Source organism: Rhinolophus sinicus, linkage group LG07 (assembly GCF_036562045.2).
Source record: "Rhinolophus sinicus isolate RSC01 linkage group LG07, ASM3656204v1, whole genome shotgun sequence".
NCBI lineage: Eukaryota > Metazoa > Chordata > Mammalia > Chiroptera > Rhinolophidae > Rhinolophus > Rhinolophus sinicus.
Genome location: NC_133757.1, coordinates 55,605,633 through 55,623,029, shown reverse-complemented (window position 1 = coordinate 55,623,029; position 17,397 = coordinate 55,605,633). Strand labels below are relative to the sequence as shown.

The window sequence follows — 17,397 nt, the reverse complement described above, 5'->3', positions numbered from 1 at the left end:
TGACCTTCCAGTAGGGGGTGCTGTTATCATTTGGGCTTCCCAATTCACATCGCTCTTCCTCTACCTGAGTCTACGGGGTTAATTCCAAAGTCCAGGCCTCGCTTAGCTAATTTCTCTCTAGTCATTCCCTTCCTGAGGGCAAGGCCTCTAGCTTCTTCCAGATGCCCACTGCCCCCTGGCAGACAGAAGATACTTTGTGACTAATTACTAAATGTCTGCTACCGACAGCATTACTTTTATAGCCAGGGAAATGGAGGTTAGCCTCTCTCAGTGACATGCCCAACATCAAATGCTGGTAAGTCTGAAACCAGAACGTGGTCATGCTGACTTTGGCTGCAAGGTTCATCTGAGTTCAGAATTTAACCGTCAGACCACCCACATAGGAATACATTTTGCCAGACTGGCTCTGGTACACAATGATAAAAAAGAGTAGCGGGTGCTTGTCAGACACTTAACACACATCACTCAATATGCTTTACACGGACCGCCTTGCTCAAGACTCAACCCTCCTGAGCGAACTATGATTATAACTGTCTTAAGGATGGGGTTCAGTGTGTTAAGAAAGCTGCTTGAGATCACACAGCAAGTAAGCAGAAAAGCCAAAACTGGACTCCCCACAGCATGACCTGTTCCTAGATCTGTCACTCTGAACAGCCTCCCTCACTGCCACCGCCATAAGCAAGCTGAGAGAAAGATGTGACTCATAGTGAGAGGAGCTGCACTCCAGGGAACCTTGGGACATGAGTCTCAGTGACAGTGACAGTAACAGAATCACAGGGTGGTGGGACTCTGAAGGCCGGCACCCAGGTAGGGAAGGTCCTGAGTTTTCTCTGACTCCAATGTTTGGAACTCCCTCCCCATCCATCCACCGAGCAGCAGGTGTGCTGGATGCTGGGGACCCAGGGTGGAGGGTCCCAAGGAGTGTGCAATAGGTTTAGGGGCAAATGGATAAACAAGTTTAAGGTGAAGAGAGAAAGTACAAGGCCCATAAACAAGATGCTCATGAGCTGCAGAGGCCAAGCTGTGGGAGTTCTGAAGGAGACGTAAAGGGGACAGTGGGGGTGGCCAGGGAGGTCCCCAGGCGACTGGGACACCCCGAGGCAGCCCAGTTCCCCCTCGAGGCCCGTACCGTGATGTCGTGGTACAGTGACTTGCCATACAGCCGCTTATACTCCATTCTGATGTCTAGCAGGTCAGTCTCACTGCGAGACACCATGATACGAATCAGGGTCCGGTCCTTCGTTCCTGCTCCCTGAAGAGAGGCCACCAAGGGTGTGAGCAAGGGACCTCCTCACCACCCCACCATCCCCAGACACTCTGGTCCCCTCCTGCCCGTGGGCCCCCGACCTCTTTGCTGAGGTGTGGCTCTCCCCATGCCTCCTGCCCTGAGCCCTTGGTCCCAGTCACAGGGGGGGCTGAGACACCTCCCACCCAGACTCTGCATATGGAAGTTACGTACCCTCATGGCTTTGTTGAGCCTTTCAGCAAAGAAAGCAGGGGTATTCTTGAGACATTTCACTAGAAGAGAGAAACAGCATAACTCGATCTGCCGGAAACTGTCAGTCGAGAGGGCACAGAGTACAGTGTCCTCTTCTCTTAGGAGCCGGTGGTCTAACCCATCACTGCAGCCATCTCCCTCTCCCCCTTCTCCTCCAAGCTCAAGTATCCCTGGTCTTGGCTCCAGCTCTTTGGAACAGAAACATGCAGAGCCTGGACACCAACCCAACCTCCTTCCTGGCAACCAACATGGTGAAAGGAGCTGTGCACAGAAGCACCGGGGCAGTGACATTGCTCAGGCGGGAAGGGGCAAACTGGACATGCTGTGAGCCTCCTGGAGAAAGCATGGCCAAGGGGGACGAATGTATCCCTAGTGTTCTCAGGCCGTGAAACCTACCATGGGGGCACACAGGGAAACGAGGAGGAGTCACCATCTGCCCCATCAGAGAGCTCCAAGAAAAGCATAGCAAAAGACGGCAAACCATGATTTTCCCAAGTGACTGTAAAGAGGGGCCAGCCCCTCACAGGAGGCAGGACCTGGAGCCTGTCAGGCCCGTTTTTAAAGGGCAGGGCATGGACACCAGGAGAAGCACCCCATCGTCCCGGGAGCTAGGCCAGCTTTGCTTTAGCAAGGGCATGTGTTGCTGTTGCAACCACGTGTTTCCATCACAAACATCTGACAACTGCCTGCAGGGAGGTATTTTTAGAGGAAACATGGTAGGATATGAGTCATCTCCTCCAGCACAGCAGTCGGTTGCTCTCCCACTAATGCCCACACTGCAGCTCCCCTCCCAGAGCTGCACTTGAAATAGAAACAAGAAATAGAAACAAGACACCTCCAGAACCTCTGGGGGTACAACTACGTGGTGATCCGGGAAGCAGTATGACTTTCCACCATTCAGGCATGCTGGATTTAGCAATCTTGGCTCCTGAGTTTCTTTCGTGCACTGCCCCTCTACCAGAGTATGATGGGCACTGTGAAAGCTTACAATGCTTGCCAGTCCCTGGCCGGCAGGCGGGCAGGCAAGGCAGGCCCGAGACACCTACCCACGGCCAGCATGCCTTGCTCCAGGTCTCCGGACATCTCCCGACAGATGCTCTTCTCAATGTCTCGGCCTGTCATTCGCTGATACTCATTGAAAACTAGTGGGAAGAGAGAAGGGACATGTTATGTATGGCCTGAACTGGTTCCCTCCTAATTCACATGTTGAAGTCCTAGCCCCCAGTACCTCGGAATGGAACAAAATTTGGAGATACCTAATTACCTGTAAAGAGATAAGGCCCTTACTGTGTGCGCTAAGCCAATCTGACTGGTGTCCTTATAAGAAATTTGGACACAGAAGGGAACACCAGGGATGTGCACGCGGAGGAAAGACCACATGAAGACGCAGCAAGAAGGTGGCCGTCCACAAGCCAAAGAGAGGCCTCAGAAGCAACCAAACCTGCTGACACCTTGATCTTGGACTTCCAGCTTTCGGAACCATGAGAAAATCAATTCCTGTTAAAGTCACCCAGCCTGTGGTTTTATTACAGCAGCCAGAGCAAACCAACGTAGGCCACATGGTGAGGAGGCCCCTGCCCCTTCTCAAGCCCGCCTCTCCCACTCTGCTCCTGGCACCTGGACGGCCACCCGGACCGTGCCTGCCCAGCTCTCAAGTCAGCCAGGGGCTTCACCCACAGGTCACGTGCACCACAGGCCTGCGCATGCGGTCCTCTTCCCAGGACGCCCTCACCAGACTGCTTACCCAAATCGTGCCTCATCCCCCATCCTCACACAACAGTGATCCCTCTCTTCTCCAGTCTACACCATTCCCTCCCCATTGTTCCATGCGTCGGTCTTGTCTTTCTCAATCTGACTGTGAGCTAACACCCCTCCCGCCCCCCAGCTAACACAGGATGAGCGGAGCACCCACTGGAAGTGACTGTAGGTTCCCAGGGACGCAGGTAGCACCATGGAGTCCTGGGTCGTAACTCGAGCTCTGACCCTGGATACAAATGTCCTCTCCCCCAGCCTGGGTCTCAGTTCCTATCACTGTTCTCCAAACTTCTGACGTTTGCTTACCAGTGCTGTGCTTTTTGCTATGCCTGTATCCTTTCATTACTCAACTTCAGGTCAGCTCCTCTTTTCTTCTAAGTAATAACGTTTGTGAAACCAGGGTTTCACGTGCTACTTATATGTTCTGCACCCATTAAAATAAATGACTCAGATGAAAATATGTTCACTCATGCTCCATTACAATGCTCTTGCCATCCCAGAGCCTCAAACACCCTCAAAGCATTCATAGCTCCCAAATGTCCATCTCTAGCCAGAGCTCTCCTGGCCTCCAGACTCAGAAACCCACATGCCGACCTGCTTATCTCTAGCCCACGGCTCCCAGTCCCTGCCCTCCTGAAACCTGCTTTGTCCACAGCTTCCCAATCTCATTCCTCCACCGGCTTAGCTGGAAGAAATGCTTGCGTCATATCCTTGACGGCGTCCTCTCACACTCCACGTCCAATGCGTCACACAAGGCCAGACTCTCACCCCTTTTACCACCTGCGCCTGCCCCCTGGTCCCAGCCACCACGTCTCCTCTGGATACGGCAGCAGCCTCCTAATGGGCGTCCTGCTCTGCCATCAACCCCTTCACTCTTCTCGACACAACAGCCAGTGAATTTGCAAAACCGAAGTCAAATCACATCCCTCCTCCACTCAGACCCTTTGATGGCTTCCTGTTTTACTCAGGATAAAAACCTCATTAGGTCGACGTAGTTGTCAGCCGGGCCTCCTGCCATCTCTGACCTGACCACTCTCACTCACTCCACCTGCTCCAGCCTCACCGACGCCCTTTCACTGCTTCTCGGTCGCGCTGGGAGCCCCCTGCTCAGGGCCTCTGCACCTGCAGTTCCTTCATGTTTTTAACCCAAATGTCATCACCGCCGGGAGTACTGCCTCAAGCACCGCCCCAACCCCATCACTCCCATTTCTAACAGTTATTTTTCTCTAAATGACTTGCCATCTGGTGCAGTTTAGTTAGTTTTTGTTTACTGCCTGTCGCCCTGAACAAGAAGGTGAGTCCCATCAGAACAGATTGTGTAGTGCTGCTCCCCACTGCTTCCCACACCTGCTCCATGACCTGGCACATGCAGGAGCTCCATTTATATATGTTGAATGAGTGAATAAATGTTACTCAGCATTATTAATTGTGTTTATGATTTTTATGCCACACTTTGGAAAACATTGGCTTAGGTGCTCTTGAGGGTTCTCGCAAGTCTAATAGCCCACATTCTAGCACATAAAGATACCAGCCAACAGCCGGCGGCCATGTCCTCACCTCTTGCTTTGCTTCCTCCGGAACTGGATGCAGAAATGCAGGAAACCCGCTAATATTTTAAGTCACCACCAGGAGGCTCTCTTAAGGAAGTGAAAGCCCCATGCAGCAAGGAACCACCAAGTGTTCCTACAATCTGTTTCCCCACCACATCTTGTCTTCCGTCATTACCTGGCCCCAGGGAGGCCTGGGACTGCCTTACCTGCCACCAGGTGGGCCCGGCTACGGGAGCACAGGATTGCATTGAACTTGGATTCGTCTGTTCCCAGGCGGTTCTCGCCAGCTGCGTACAGCTCCTGAACAGACAGAGGGGAAGACGGATGTGCAATGCAGGCCTCACCCCAGACACCATGCCCAGATCACCTATGAGAGCTAGGCAGAGACTCCGGGCCCTACAGGTCGAGGGAAAGGAAATGGGAGCAGTGCTTCCGCTGTGTTTCACTCACTGTGTGGAACCAGATACCGTCCACACATCCCTCTCTAAGCAACACAGAGGATTCTAAGGCGGGGAGCACTCAGGAGCAGAACTGAGGCCCAGCATGGGCAAGGAACAGCTTTACCCCAACATAGGGAGCAGCAGCACAAAGGAAAGAATGGAACCAGAGTCCTGGGCTTGAGTCCTAGCTCTGTGGCCAACCTGCCCTGGGACTCTAGACAGGCCACTGGCTCTCTCTGTGAGCCTCATTTCCTCATCTCTACAATGTAAAGGTTGGATTAGATTTGGGGTCACAAAACTGAAAGCCCAAAGGGGCCGCTGAGTAACCCAAGGGAAACAGGCCAGTTATAAGGCCAGAGAGTGGTGGGGACCAAAGCTGACACAGAGAGGGAGGGCCGTTTCCGTCTCAGCACAAGCTGGGAACAATGACAGGGGAATGCAGGCTCACAGGTGCCACATCCATGTGTCATGAGGAGCCAGAAATGGATTTCTATGTCAAGTTTCCCAATCTATAAAATCAGCTTCCCTATGTATAAGAAGGAACATGTGAGACAATACTACTACAACAATTTATAAATCAGTTACAGATGCGGGGTTTCACGTGATAGGTGTTTTCCCAGTGTTTGGTTGCATATGCCATTATGTTTGCAAAATGGGCAGAATTTGCACTTGCCTGTTAAGCTTTTGAAAGTGTGAGCCCAAAATATTTACCAATTTGCAACCCCTGCACGAGGTGGCTTGAAAGTGCCTTCCAGCATCAGGGAACAGCTGTTGGAGCTAAAGCCACTGATACGCAGGGGAGGAGGGTGGCCGTCAGGGGCTCAAAGACCCTACTGTCAAGGTAAGACCGGAGCCGGTCCAGAACAAAGAAGGCAGAGCAGCAGACATGAGACCTTGAAACTGAGGCACTTTCTGCCTCAGCTGGGAAATAGCCTATATGGAAAATAAGAACAGGAAAACTCCCAATGGGGCCCAAGCCAGAGCCCAAGAGCTTTGAAGGTGTCGAGCCATGAATCTGGAAATGAGAATGGATGTCTCGAGGCAGGGAGGTGTTAAGGCCAACCCTGCAGGAGGGTGTCTGGGACCAGGGGGTCCATGCTGCCTGCACAGAGAACAAAGCCAGAAGTCTGGGCTCTGCCTCCACGTATCTCTGGGTACAGTGCTCAGCCTTTCTGAGCCTCAGTTTCCCCATCTGGAAAGCAAATGGACCAGACCATAAGGGTGGCTCTCTTCTAGTCCTAACATGAGAGCAGTCTACAGAGGTCCTCTTCAACCTGGCAGACAGGCGAGGTAAGGAGACCACGGGCAATTCCTGGGCAATGCCCTGCCGGTGGTGGCAGGAGCCGTGAAAAGGGAGAGAGGTATGGCCAGCTCCACCCCACCAGGAAGACATCGATCTCTCCAGCCAGAACTGCCGTGGTCTGAATCCATTAGCGGGAAACCCACACTCCTCTAGACAGGTACTCAGATGCCTGGACAAAGAGAAGAAATGGTGACTTTTTCCCCTTTTGTCAGAAGTTTACACCAGGCCGGGGACAAGGGCAGAATTCTAAGGCTGCACAACTAATGGGATGGCTGGTTTCCAGGCTCAAACCATCAAAAGTTTCACAGGCAAGTGTGAATTCTGTCCATCTGCAAACATAATGGTATATGCAACCAAACAGGGTAAATACCAAGTCACGTGAAGTCCCACATCCATAACTGTGACCTACCAACTGCTGTGATATTTCTTATCTCCTGTGTTCCCTCTTCCAGGTGGGGAAACCGGAGCGCAGAGAGGCTAGGTGACCTGCTCAAGGCCACACAGTTGATACGCAGCAGAGACTGTCTGAAAGTCACAGCATCTAGAACCCACTCCTTACTGGTTCTGTTTCCTCCCACAGCTCTTCCCTTGGGAAGCAAGAAAAGGGCCCCCTCCATCCCCACCCCAGCTTAGGAAGCCTAGGTGGGGTGCCTGGTCTGGCCATCTCACTCACCTGGACATCTCTCTGGACGAGCGACATGTCCACATTTGAGCTTTCATCCCTGTTTCCCTGAAAGGAAGCAGGCTGTGTAGTCAGGGTCACTCTGTGGAGCTGTACCACCCCCTCCCTGCTCCTTTTCCTCCTGGCTCAGATCCCCACCCATCCCCCACCCCCTCCAGCCCTGAGCTCTGAGCGGTCATGGGAAAGGTACCTGAGAAAGAGAGATGAGGAGCCGCTGAAAGTGCCCTGATGTGTCGCTTCGAATGGCGTCCTCCAGCGTCTTTTTGAATTCTGAGGGACACAGTAAAGGCCCACCTTGTAGCCCCACAGACATAGGGCACTAGCAAGAGAAGGGCCTGGGATCTTGGGCACGAGGAGCAAGGTGGCCCACAGGGCTCTCCAGGGCCACATAACTGGAGATTCAGGAGGGGCTGTGACCTTCGGGTTGATCTGGCTTCTGGTCAGTCTTGGCCCAAACCACACCCAAGATGTTCTCTTAGCCCTCCCTTCCCTGAGTCCTGACCTGTGTGCAAACAGAGGCAGGGCTGGGTCTTGGATCAAAGCCCCATGTGCTAGTTGGGGCAGAAGATGAGGTGGTAAGAATGCCAGAAGGAATAGAGGCCCTGGGAGAGGGTGCAGCCAAGCCCGGAACACACAGGGATCTGCAGAGGGTCGAGGGCCTCAGGCCGCCTAACCTGTTTTGTAGGCTCTGCTCAGCTCGCGGATGTGTTCGTTGCTGCGGGAGGCAAGGATCTCAATCAGGCAGGCTTCATCGGTGCCAGCCCCCTGTGGGAGCACAAGAGACCACAGGCTCGTTACGGCTCCCTCACTGGCACCCAGGACAAAGAACAGGTGCCATGCCACTGCCCTACCCCCCAGGGCCCATGCCCAACAACAGACGCCACTCACAGACACGCCCCTGGTGCTACTGCTGCTGCGAGCAGCCAAGCTCCCTCCCACAGCCCCAGGAAAGTACCAGACAATGACAGTGACGTGAGGATGAGCAGAGATCACAGGGAGGTTCATCCCCATTCTACCCACCAGGAAACTGAAAACCAGAGAGGTACAGTGACTTGTCCAAGGCCACACAGTAAACTGTGGGCGGAGATGTGAACCCAGAACTGTTTTATTCCAAGAATGAGATGAGAAACAACTGAAAAAATGGGTTTAAAGCCAGAGTGGACATGTGGAAAAACGAGTCTTAGAGTGGAATGTGGAGCTTCTTGAGACATGTCAGAAAAGGCAGCAATGAGAGTGAGGGATGACCACATCAGGGACAGTGAGGAGGAGGGGGACAAGGTCACTAGCCCAGTTTCTATGTCGGTTGAAGCTTGGCTCTGCTTCTGGCTAGCTGTGTGTCTCTGGCATGTTACTTAACCTCTCTGTGCCTCAGATTCCTTGTCCATAATAAAGTGGAAGTGATCCTAATACCTAGTTCATAGGGAAGTTGCAAGGACTGAATGAGTTACGTAAGTCAAGCACTTAGGCACTTAGAACAGTGCTTGTCACACAGAAAGCACAACACAGAGTTAGCTCTTTTATGATTACTGTGACTTATTTGAGTTGACAAAGTGCTTCCGTCAGCCTCCTGGCTCAGTGCTCACCACACATCACACGAGAGCAACCACATTCCCATTTTACAGATGCTCGCGGCCACACAGCTAGTCAGTGACAGCTGGCCTCAAACCTGTGTTGTTTCCAGCTCCCCACAACTGCCACCACCCCATGAATGGCTGGCGGCGGGGACTGGACAGAGGTCTGGGAGCCACCCCCAGGTGCCCTCCCCAACTGCCTCCGGACCCCCCTCTGTAGGAGAAAGCTTGTAGTGTGTTTCAATGGAGGCCTCTCTCCCTCCCACACTGAATGCCCTGCCTCTCTTCCTGGGGGCAGGGAAAGCTGTCGTGTCCATCAGGCCTGAGGAAGGTCAGATTCCTTCTGAAGCCCCTGCTTGATGCACAGGACCCCCTTCTGTGGGAGCTGCCTCCCCACCCACAGGAGAGCTGCTGTGCGTCCTGGGAGCCACAGGGGCGTGTGGAATGTAGCGGACCCTTCGCTTGGTCATCACTGGGGGACTGGGTGGGGGGAGATAGAGAACCAGACTAAGCCCATCCGAACCTGCCCCTATTCAGCATCTGGACTCAGGGGCAGCTGGTCTCTTCTACGGCCGATAGGTAAAGGGACAGGCTGCTCATTTCTATCCTCATAACCGATTCTCCACTTTGTTCTGCTTATAGTCCCCGAGGGTGTTCTGCTAGCGGCAGTGTCCCAATGAATGAGGATGGCCCCACCCACGCCTCGCACCCCTCCTTGTCACTGCACCACTAGCTTCCTCTACAACCCCAGCTCCCACCATGCTTTTAAGACAGGGAGAGACTTAGATGTTGCCTGACAGTGAATGACACCTCATCTGCCTCTTGCAAAAGTCACCGAAAGTCCCCCTTTCTATATATAGCACTTGGACTCCAGCCTGAGGGGGTCCTAGGGCCGCAGTGGCAACAGTCGCTAGCGAGTGAGCTAAGACACACCATGCGGCCCTGGCCTTCCCCTGGCTGTATGCCCACACGTGTAAACACACACACGCACACACACAAACAAACCTTGATGGCTTCCTTTATCTCATAAACGTCAAAGAGGACTGGAGTCTTCATCATAGCCAAGATTGTCTTCTCAAAGTTTCCTGACAGTTCAGATTTCAGATCTTTGATCAAATCCTGATTGGATGTTCAAAGAAACAAAAAGCCCTATGTTGAGACTCACTAGAAGGTGACTAACAGGGACAATATCCCGGATCTGAGGATGGGAGCGTCAGCAGAAAAGCCAAATCTCAGGCCCCAGCCCAGACCTGCAGAATCGGAGTCTGCATTGGAACCCACCCCCACAGGGTCCGTGGCACATTAATGTTGGAGAAGCACCGGGCTAGAAGCTAGCCGATTCAATATTTACCCAGTTTTTACCTTTCTAAGATTCAAAATCCCAAAAGCTCGAAATATGTCCCCCTTGCATTTGATCATTACTCAAAGCCTTTTCCTTCAAAGCCCTTCTACCAGCTGAACCTCCCAGCGTGCGTGTTAAGAGGGCAGGGACCACAGCCAGGGTTCCCAGGGGGCAACACAGGTCGGGGGTGGGTGGAGGGGAAATGACTTGCTCAGGGTCCCGGGAGTGGTGGCAGAGTCAGGGCGGGAACCCAGATCTCTGGGCACCTCTCAGCAAACCTCACTACCCTAAGGACTCTGGGATTTCTCCCTCAGAGCATCCTTCACCCCTAGGTGTCATCAGCCGAGAGGCCGCTGGCTAAATGGGCAGCACCATCTAATCCAGGCCATGTAGGCCCACTTGGCCCCAAGGAAAAGCAGGGGTGAGTAGTGCTGTGTTGGAGGATGTGCTTCGATTCAGGAAGGATCGGGCCTCCCCGTGCACCCTCCCTACGCGTGTGTTACACACACACACACACACACACACACACTCACTCACTCACTCACTCACCTTCCCGTAAGCTGTCTTGAAGGACAGAAGGATCTGCTGCCGCTGCTTGTTGGAACGACTTCCTAGGCAGTCGATGATGGCCTGCTCGTCAGTCCCTAGAGGAAGAAGAGGTGGGAGTGGGCAGAGCTGGGTTTGTGGGGATGTTCTGCAGCTGGAGACTCCCCGGGTGTGGGTCCTCCCATTCTCCTGGGTGCCCCAACTGCACCTCACATCCACCTTCTGGTCCACCGCCACGGGGGCCAGGTTGCCTCCACCCAGCGACCCCAGCCCACAGAGCTGCTGGGTAACCACCCTGGGTATGGGGGTGGGGTGGTTAGCACTTAAGCCTCCAGGGACTCTCACCAAAGCCTTTCATGGCCTTTCGCAGGACCTCAGCGTCTCGCAAGGGGTCAAAGCCAGGAGCATCTGTGATGGTGCCTCGCGTTCCAAACTGCTTGGACAAACAGACTTAGGTGAGATTCGGCATCTCCCAGATGTGAGACTGTTCCACCCCAGGTTCTGGGAATGACCTCTGCTCTAAAAGCTGGGGTACCTGAAGGAATTCTCCATCATCAGCACGGAGGACTCTACATTAAGGGGATCTAACGTGACTCTTATCTGTCCCCATGTCCTAGCACTGAAGCTTCTGCCTGGCTCCCATGGCTAGGAGCCCACCTATAGCTGAGTCCTGATGCTGAAAATCTGCCCTACTCCCAGGTCCTCCAGGGCTGGCCCGGGTCCCTGCTTAAGGTGCCGGGGCCACAGGCTTCTCCTCAATGCCTCACCACCACAGCACACGTGAGGTCTTCCTAACAGTAGCTGGCTAGTCCACAGGGCACCGTGGTGCAAATCAGAAAACGGTGCTCCCTCTGGGGGATATAGGTGTCCCACTTTCACGATGGTACATGCAGCTAGACTACCTCCGAGACCAGCACTGGTTTCCTAGCACTGCTTCCTAGACTCTGCAACCTGTTTGCCGGCCTTACTTCTTCCTGACACTGACAGCTGTGCTCCTTGGCAAACTTGAATTTTGCTTACTAGCCAGTCTCCTGGTGGATTATCTTCTAGAGCTAATACAAACTGATTTTAACAGAGTTAAGGAGATAAGCTCAGAGAAGATGAGGTGAGGCAGGGAGGGAGGATGGAGAGCAGGGCAGGTGTCGGGGCCGGGAGGAGAGGGGACCCTCTGTCCAAGAATAGTCATCAAGCACATACCACTAGCCCTGTGCTTGGCTGGCTTGGCTATGTAACCATGGCAATGAATTCTAGGTTCTGCAAACATGAACTGCTCTCCAAAAGGAGCCAAGAGCAGCACTGAGGGAACTGCAAACTATCTTCTCTACCCAAAGGAGGTTTTACAAATCCTCTGAAGCCAGCCTGGGAGGGAGCATCCAGGGATTGAAGACTGAGAACCATTGGGCAGGAAGCCTTGGGCCCAGTGGCCTGCGCAGTTCTTACAGAACACAGAGCCTAGACGGTAAATGACAGAGGAATAAAGAACACCCCAGGACACTCAGACCCAACTCTCAGAGATCGTCTAACCAAACTGGGAGAGACAGGGCAGCTCCCTAGGTCTTCAGGGATACACACCAGGGCTGGGAGTCTGTGAGAAAGCGACACTGTTAAAGCAAGAAGTTATGGCTGGAGGACTGAGCCCTGCCCTGTCCCTCCACACCTTCCCTGACCTTGCTAGCAGAGGACACTCGGTCATGTGTCTTGGACCTTTGGGGAAGGACCAGGATTGAGGGAACTGCAGGGCTGGCACTCACCTGGGATGGGGGCACGGCAGGGGTGACGGTCCCGGACCCTTGATATCCTGGGTAACTTGGCACCGGCTGTTGCTGCTGTCCAGGAGGGGGCATTGAGGGCTGACCAGGGTAGGTCATTGGTGGCTGCCCAGGGTAGGCCCCTGGGGGCTGCTGTCCAGGAGGTGGCATGGGCTGGCCTGGCACAGGGGCCCCTGGGTATGGTGGGTATGAAGGCATCCCAGAGGGTGGGTTTCCGCCAGGGGATGGGTACATTCCATATGGAGGAACGGGCTGCTGGGTGGAAGGCGGCTGCCCAAAACCCCCAGGGGGCATTGGAGGGTAACCGCCCCCGGCGGCCCCAGGGTACAGGTTTGGCATGTTGGCTCCTCCGAACGTCCCAGACATGTTGGCCGCCTGAAAGTCCAGAAAGCAGAGCCTAAGACTAACGAGGACACCAAGCAGGGCCCCCAGGACAGCACTGCAGACGACATGGAAAACACCCAGGCGAGAAAGTCTAACCCAATCCCGCTGCCAGAGGAAGAGAAGAGGGAGCCTTTTCCGTCTTCATTCCCTCCGAGCCCTGCAGCGGGCGCCCAGGACCTGCACGCAGAGCTCAGGCAGCGTCTGAGCACCTTGACACTATCCCACATGCCCTCCTCCTGTGCTGCTCAGCCCCTGACCTGCTCCTGCGCCCAAAGCCCACACACTTGCTCTAACTCCACACGGTTTACTTATGGTGACCGCTGTCTCTTCCCAGTGGAGATAAGTACTCAAGGGATGAGACTGTGATTTGTTTTACTCACATATCCCAGTGCCCAGAATGGGTGTGAAACAAATTAGATGGCCTACTGGCCGTACTGTGTACATTGAGCATACATTTGTTTCCAGATTACAAAAACATACTATTTTAAAAGCAAATCAACATAAGTAGCATTGTCTGTCCATGGTACATCACCCACTCCCAGGCCCAACCTGAAGAACAGCTATTCATACGGACACACACACAAATACAGACATACATGTGGACACGTATACACGGTACATGCGCACGCACGTACCCGCTCTCACCTCCCTGCTGACCACACGCTGAGCTCACACAGAAGGTGCTCAACACACATTCTGTGTAGGCACCACCCCTACCCAATTCCCCAGAGCCGAAAGGGACCTGAGAGACCGTGCAGTCCAATGCATTCCCCTTCCCTGATTTCATAGCTGGGCAAATCAAAATGCAGAGAGAGACAGGAGGTGGGAGCCCTGAAGAAAACCCATGCATCCTAAGAAGCCCCTCAACACACTTAGCACTCACAGGTAACACATACACGGACACCTCTGATACCAGCAGCCTTTATCCCTCTGGCCAAGGGGGTGGGCCCAGGGGAAGCCAGCGGGAGGGTGGACTCACCATTCCCGAGAGGTAGTCCTGGTTGAACTGCCCTGCGTAGTTGGCCACGTTATCCAGCCCAATGGGGGGCATGCTGGGCGTGGGATAGCCAGCACCTCCCCAGGGACCACCACCTGAAAGCAACACCAAGCCCGTTAGCTTTCACAGTTGGCCCCCCCAACAGAAAAAGGCAGAGACGCAAGCTCCCAGGTAGTTAGGAGGGGAGGCCAAGCAGGGCTCGGGGACAGCGCTGCAGGCCACAGGGAAAACACCCAGGCAAGAAAATCTAATCCAATCCTGTTGCCAGAGAAAGAGAAGAGGGAGCCTTTGTGGGCTACGGAGGCAGCAAGAGGGCCAAGGGGAGACCTGTCTTCGGGGGCTCACCACTGTGGGGCGGGAGTGTGACACAGGGACAGGTCATTTCAGGGCCCTGTGCTGAGCCCATGACAACGGTGAGCTCAGGGAGCACCGAGGATCAGGGAGATGCAAAAGCATGGTGGTGGGGGGTAGGGGGAGCCTGTTTGCTATCACAGGTGTGTAAGAGGCAGGGAGAAGCAGGATGGGAGGATAGAGGGAGATGGGCTGGGTCACAGAAAACAGACATCGTCCTTGTAAGGGGGGCAGAAGGGGAACAGCAGTGAAAAGCCCCAGCTCTGATACCAGCAGAGCCAGGGTATGAGCCCTGGGGCAAGGCACTCACCATGCTAGTTCAGTGTCCTCTCAGCAGAGGAGATAATAATTAGTGTTTGCCTCAAATTGCGGACTGAGAGGAAATGCACATGCAGGGCTTAGCTGGGTGGCTGATCAGCTCCTATGTTACAGCTGTCATTGTGACAAGCAACATGACAGCTAGTGTCATCGGTCATCATTCGGGCCGCTGGCCTGTTAGGTACATTTCTGTTCTAAGCAGTAAAAAGGCCCTGGAAGCCACAAGTGTGGCTTCTCAGCTCTGGGGCTCCAAGGCACTCAGGACAGTCTTCCTGGAATCACCTGCCTGCTCCCTCTCTTGCTGCTCAGGTGCTGACAGAGGTGGCAACGGTAGGATATGGATGGCAGAATTCCTACTAGAGAGAGGGGATTGAGGCCAGTGCTGGCAGATCTGGGCTAGGGCTTGTTCAGCACAAAATGGCCCAGCTCAACCCAATAAGCCATGAGACACTGGCTGAGCTGCCTCCGACCTCCAGGCCTGTCCTTCAGCTGTTGAATGGGAAGGTGGGTCCAAATGGCCTGCAGGGCACTCTGTGCCCAGACTCACGGACCTCAGCTCTAGGGAAATGAATGTACCCAGGGGTCTTGTGGGGCAATGGGCAGCGCAGCTCTGGCAACCTCAGGATGACCAGCCTGGAACTGTCTCTTCTCTCCCCCTTGTCCCAGAAGCCCTCATGTTTCCTTTCCTACCCTGGGGACCAAATCTCAATTCAGGAACCAGGAAGAGCCGAGGCCAGAGAAGGTGACTTAGTGCAAAGAGCAGCACTGTGGCCGGGCCAGGTTCTGATCACACCAGCTGGTGCAGCCTCGTGGTATTGGCCCCTAGTCTCTGGTACTGTTTCCCCGAAAGTAAGACCTAGCTGGACCATCAGCTCTAATGCATCTTTTGGAGCAAAAATTAATATAAGACCTGGTATTATATTATACCCAATACTATATTATATTAATTATATTATATTATATTATATTATATTATATTATATTATATTAGACCGGATCTTATATTAATTTTTGCTCCAAAAGACGCATTAGAGCTGATGGTCCGGCTAGGTCTTATTTTCGGGGAAACACAGTAGTCACAGAAACAGGAACATTTGACCCTTAGTGATTGCCTCCACTTCCTCCCTCGGCAGGGGAACCCTGCTGTTGCAAACCATGCAACCTGAGCACAGGGTAGGAGAAGTGACAAGTCACCTAACAGTGCTTTGAGGACACGGTGCCAGAGGCTTTACCTGGCTATCTTAATATTCAGGACAGCCCAGTGAGGAAACGATCCCTGAATCCGTTCGCAAAGAAAACTGAGCCAGAGAAGAGAAGGCACTTGCCCACTGCTATAGCTAGTAAGTCAGAGACCCAGTCCTGGGCTTCCAGAGGCAGCTTCCAACCCAGGCCTCTCCAGGCCTCACGGTCCATGCTCTCCTCCAGCCCACTCTGCCCCACCACTGCACTGTTGAGGATTATGGGAATGAGGAAATGACTGGAAAGCACTCTTATTCCTCCCCTCCACTCCTGGACACGGAGCAGAGAGGGCATCCCCTCCGCCACCCCTCAGACCCTCTTACCTGGTGCAGCTGGTGGGTAGCCGCCTGCGGGCGGGGGGTAGCCTGGGTAGCTCATGGTTAGATCTGTAAGGAAGAGGAATGCCACTCAGGCTCTGCCAGCCTTACCAGCCTTACCAGCAACTTCTTGGGTAAACAGCAACACCCATAAGCCAGGCCCCTGCAGGACAAGCTGCATCAGGCTAGATTGTGGCAACCCGTTTAGTTTACCCTCTACCTGCCAGAGCCTCCAGCTAGAAATAGCAACTGTCTTCAGGGCCAGACTCACATCCACACCCAACACGACAGATTCACCATCCTTGAGCAGTGGGTTGCCGTGAAAACCCCTTTCACCCAAGCTTCCCTCCCACCTCTCCTGACAAGGAGGGCTGCTTATGTGTAGAGCTGTTCTCTTGCTTCAGGAGAGAGCACACTGCTTCATTCTCAGAGATCCAGGTCTGTTTGTCTTTATCTTCCAGTGTCCTTACCACCATCCATCCAACAGGGGACCAGAGCCCCCGTCTCCCTGTGCCCAACCTGTAGACCCAAAATTCTCACAGAGGCCCCCAGACTGGATCAACTCCAGGCTACACTTTTCATTCCCCAACGTCTGGTTCATCCAGTGAGGGATCCTGAAATGGAATCACTGTTCTCCGAAATAAGAAGGGACCTCAGGAGGGCTCATCTGATCCAGGATCTGGAATCAGGCAAGTGAGGTAGCACCATCCTGTTTCTAAGAGGCAGGTGGAACTCAGAAAGGGTACGTGCAGTGCATGTCAGCAGTAAAGGAAGGAGAAAGGCCTGGAACCGGTCCTGCCTGCTGCTGCTGAGGGGGATACTTGCTCTCACAAAGTCCCTTTGTATACAGATCTCTCTGCCATGTCCCATGACAATTAAACTCCCCAGGAGGTACAGATTGGTGGTGACACCAGCCTCCCAGAGACTGCCATGAAACCTGCCTACCCTTGCTAATCAATGACTGCTGCAGTTTGCAAAGGCAACCAATTACAGGTGAGGGTGTGTGAGGACACCCGCAGGCGTGCTTAACAATCACATCTGCTGACCTGAGGTAAGCCCACCTTGGTGGCCCTGGACCCAAAGCCAGCATAGACCACTGGTTCTCAAACTGCAGTACACCAGAACCCCTAGGAGGGCTTGTTGAATACAATGGTGGGCTCCACCCGCAGGGTTTGAGTCAGTAGAACCAGAATTTGCATGTTTAACAAGTTCCCAGGAGATGCTGCTGGTCTTGGGGCTCCACTTTGAGAAACACTGCTCAAGAGGCTGCTCTCCATCTACAAAATTCTCGTTGCCCTGCTTGGCTATGCTGGTGAACTGGGCATGCTGTTTCCA

General features: G+C 53.7%; 1 protein-coding gene across 1 annotated transcript in view; it reads right to left on the bottom strand.

The window, feature by feature from the left end:
- The window catches only part of ANXA11 (annexin A11), a 41,682-nt gene that overhangs the window by 1,170 nt on the left and 23,115 nt on the right, over positions 1 to 17,397 (bottom strand). The window contains exons 2-14 of the mRNA XM_019749493.2: positions 16,069 to 16,131; positions 13,820 to 13,932; positions 12,439 to 12,831; positions 11,033 to 11,120; positions 10,691 to 10,785; positions 9,805 to 9,918; positions 7,903 to 7,993; positions 7,419 to 7,498; positions 7,220 to 7,276; positions 5,010 to 5,103; positions 2,545 to 2,640; positions 1,460 to 1,518; positions 1,130 to 1,252 (exon numbers count right to left, since the gene is read on the bottom strand). Of these exons, the coding sequence (XP_019605052.2) occupies positions 1,130 to 1,252; positions 1,460 to 1,518; positions 2,545 to 2,640; positions 5,010 to 5,103; positions 7,220 to 7,276; positions 7,419 to 7,498; positions 7,903 to 7,993; positions 9,805 to 9,918; positions 10,691 to 10,785; positions 11,033 to 11,120; positions 12,439 to 12,831; positions 13,820 to 13,932; positions 16,069 to 16,123 (1,458 nt within the window). The 5' untranslated portion in view covers positions 16,124 to 16,131. The remainder of the gene's footprint in view (positions 1 to 1,129; positions 1,253 to 1,459; positions 1,519 to 2,544; positions 2,641 to 5,009; positions 5,104 to 7,219; positions 7,277 to 7,418; positions 7,499 to 7,902; positions 7,994 to 9,804; positions 9,919 to 10,690; positions 10,786 to 11,032; positions 11,121 to 12,438; positions 12,832 to 13,819; positions 13,933 to 16,068; positions 16,132 to 17,397) is intronic.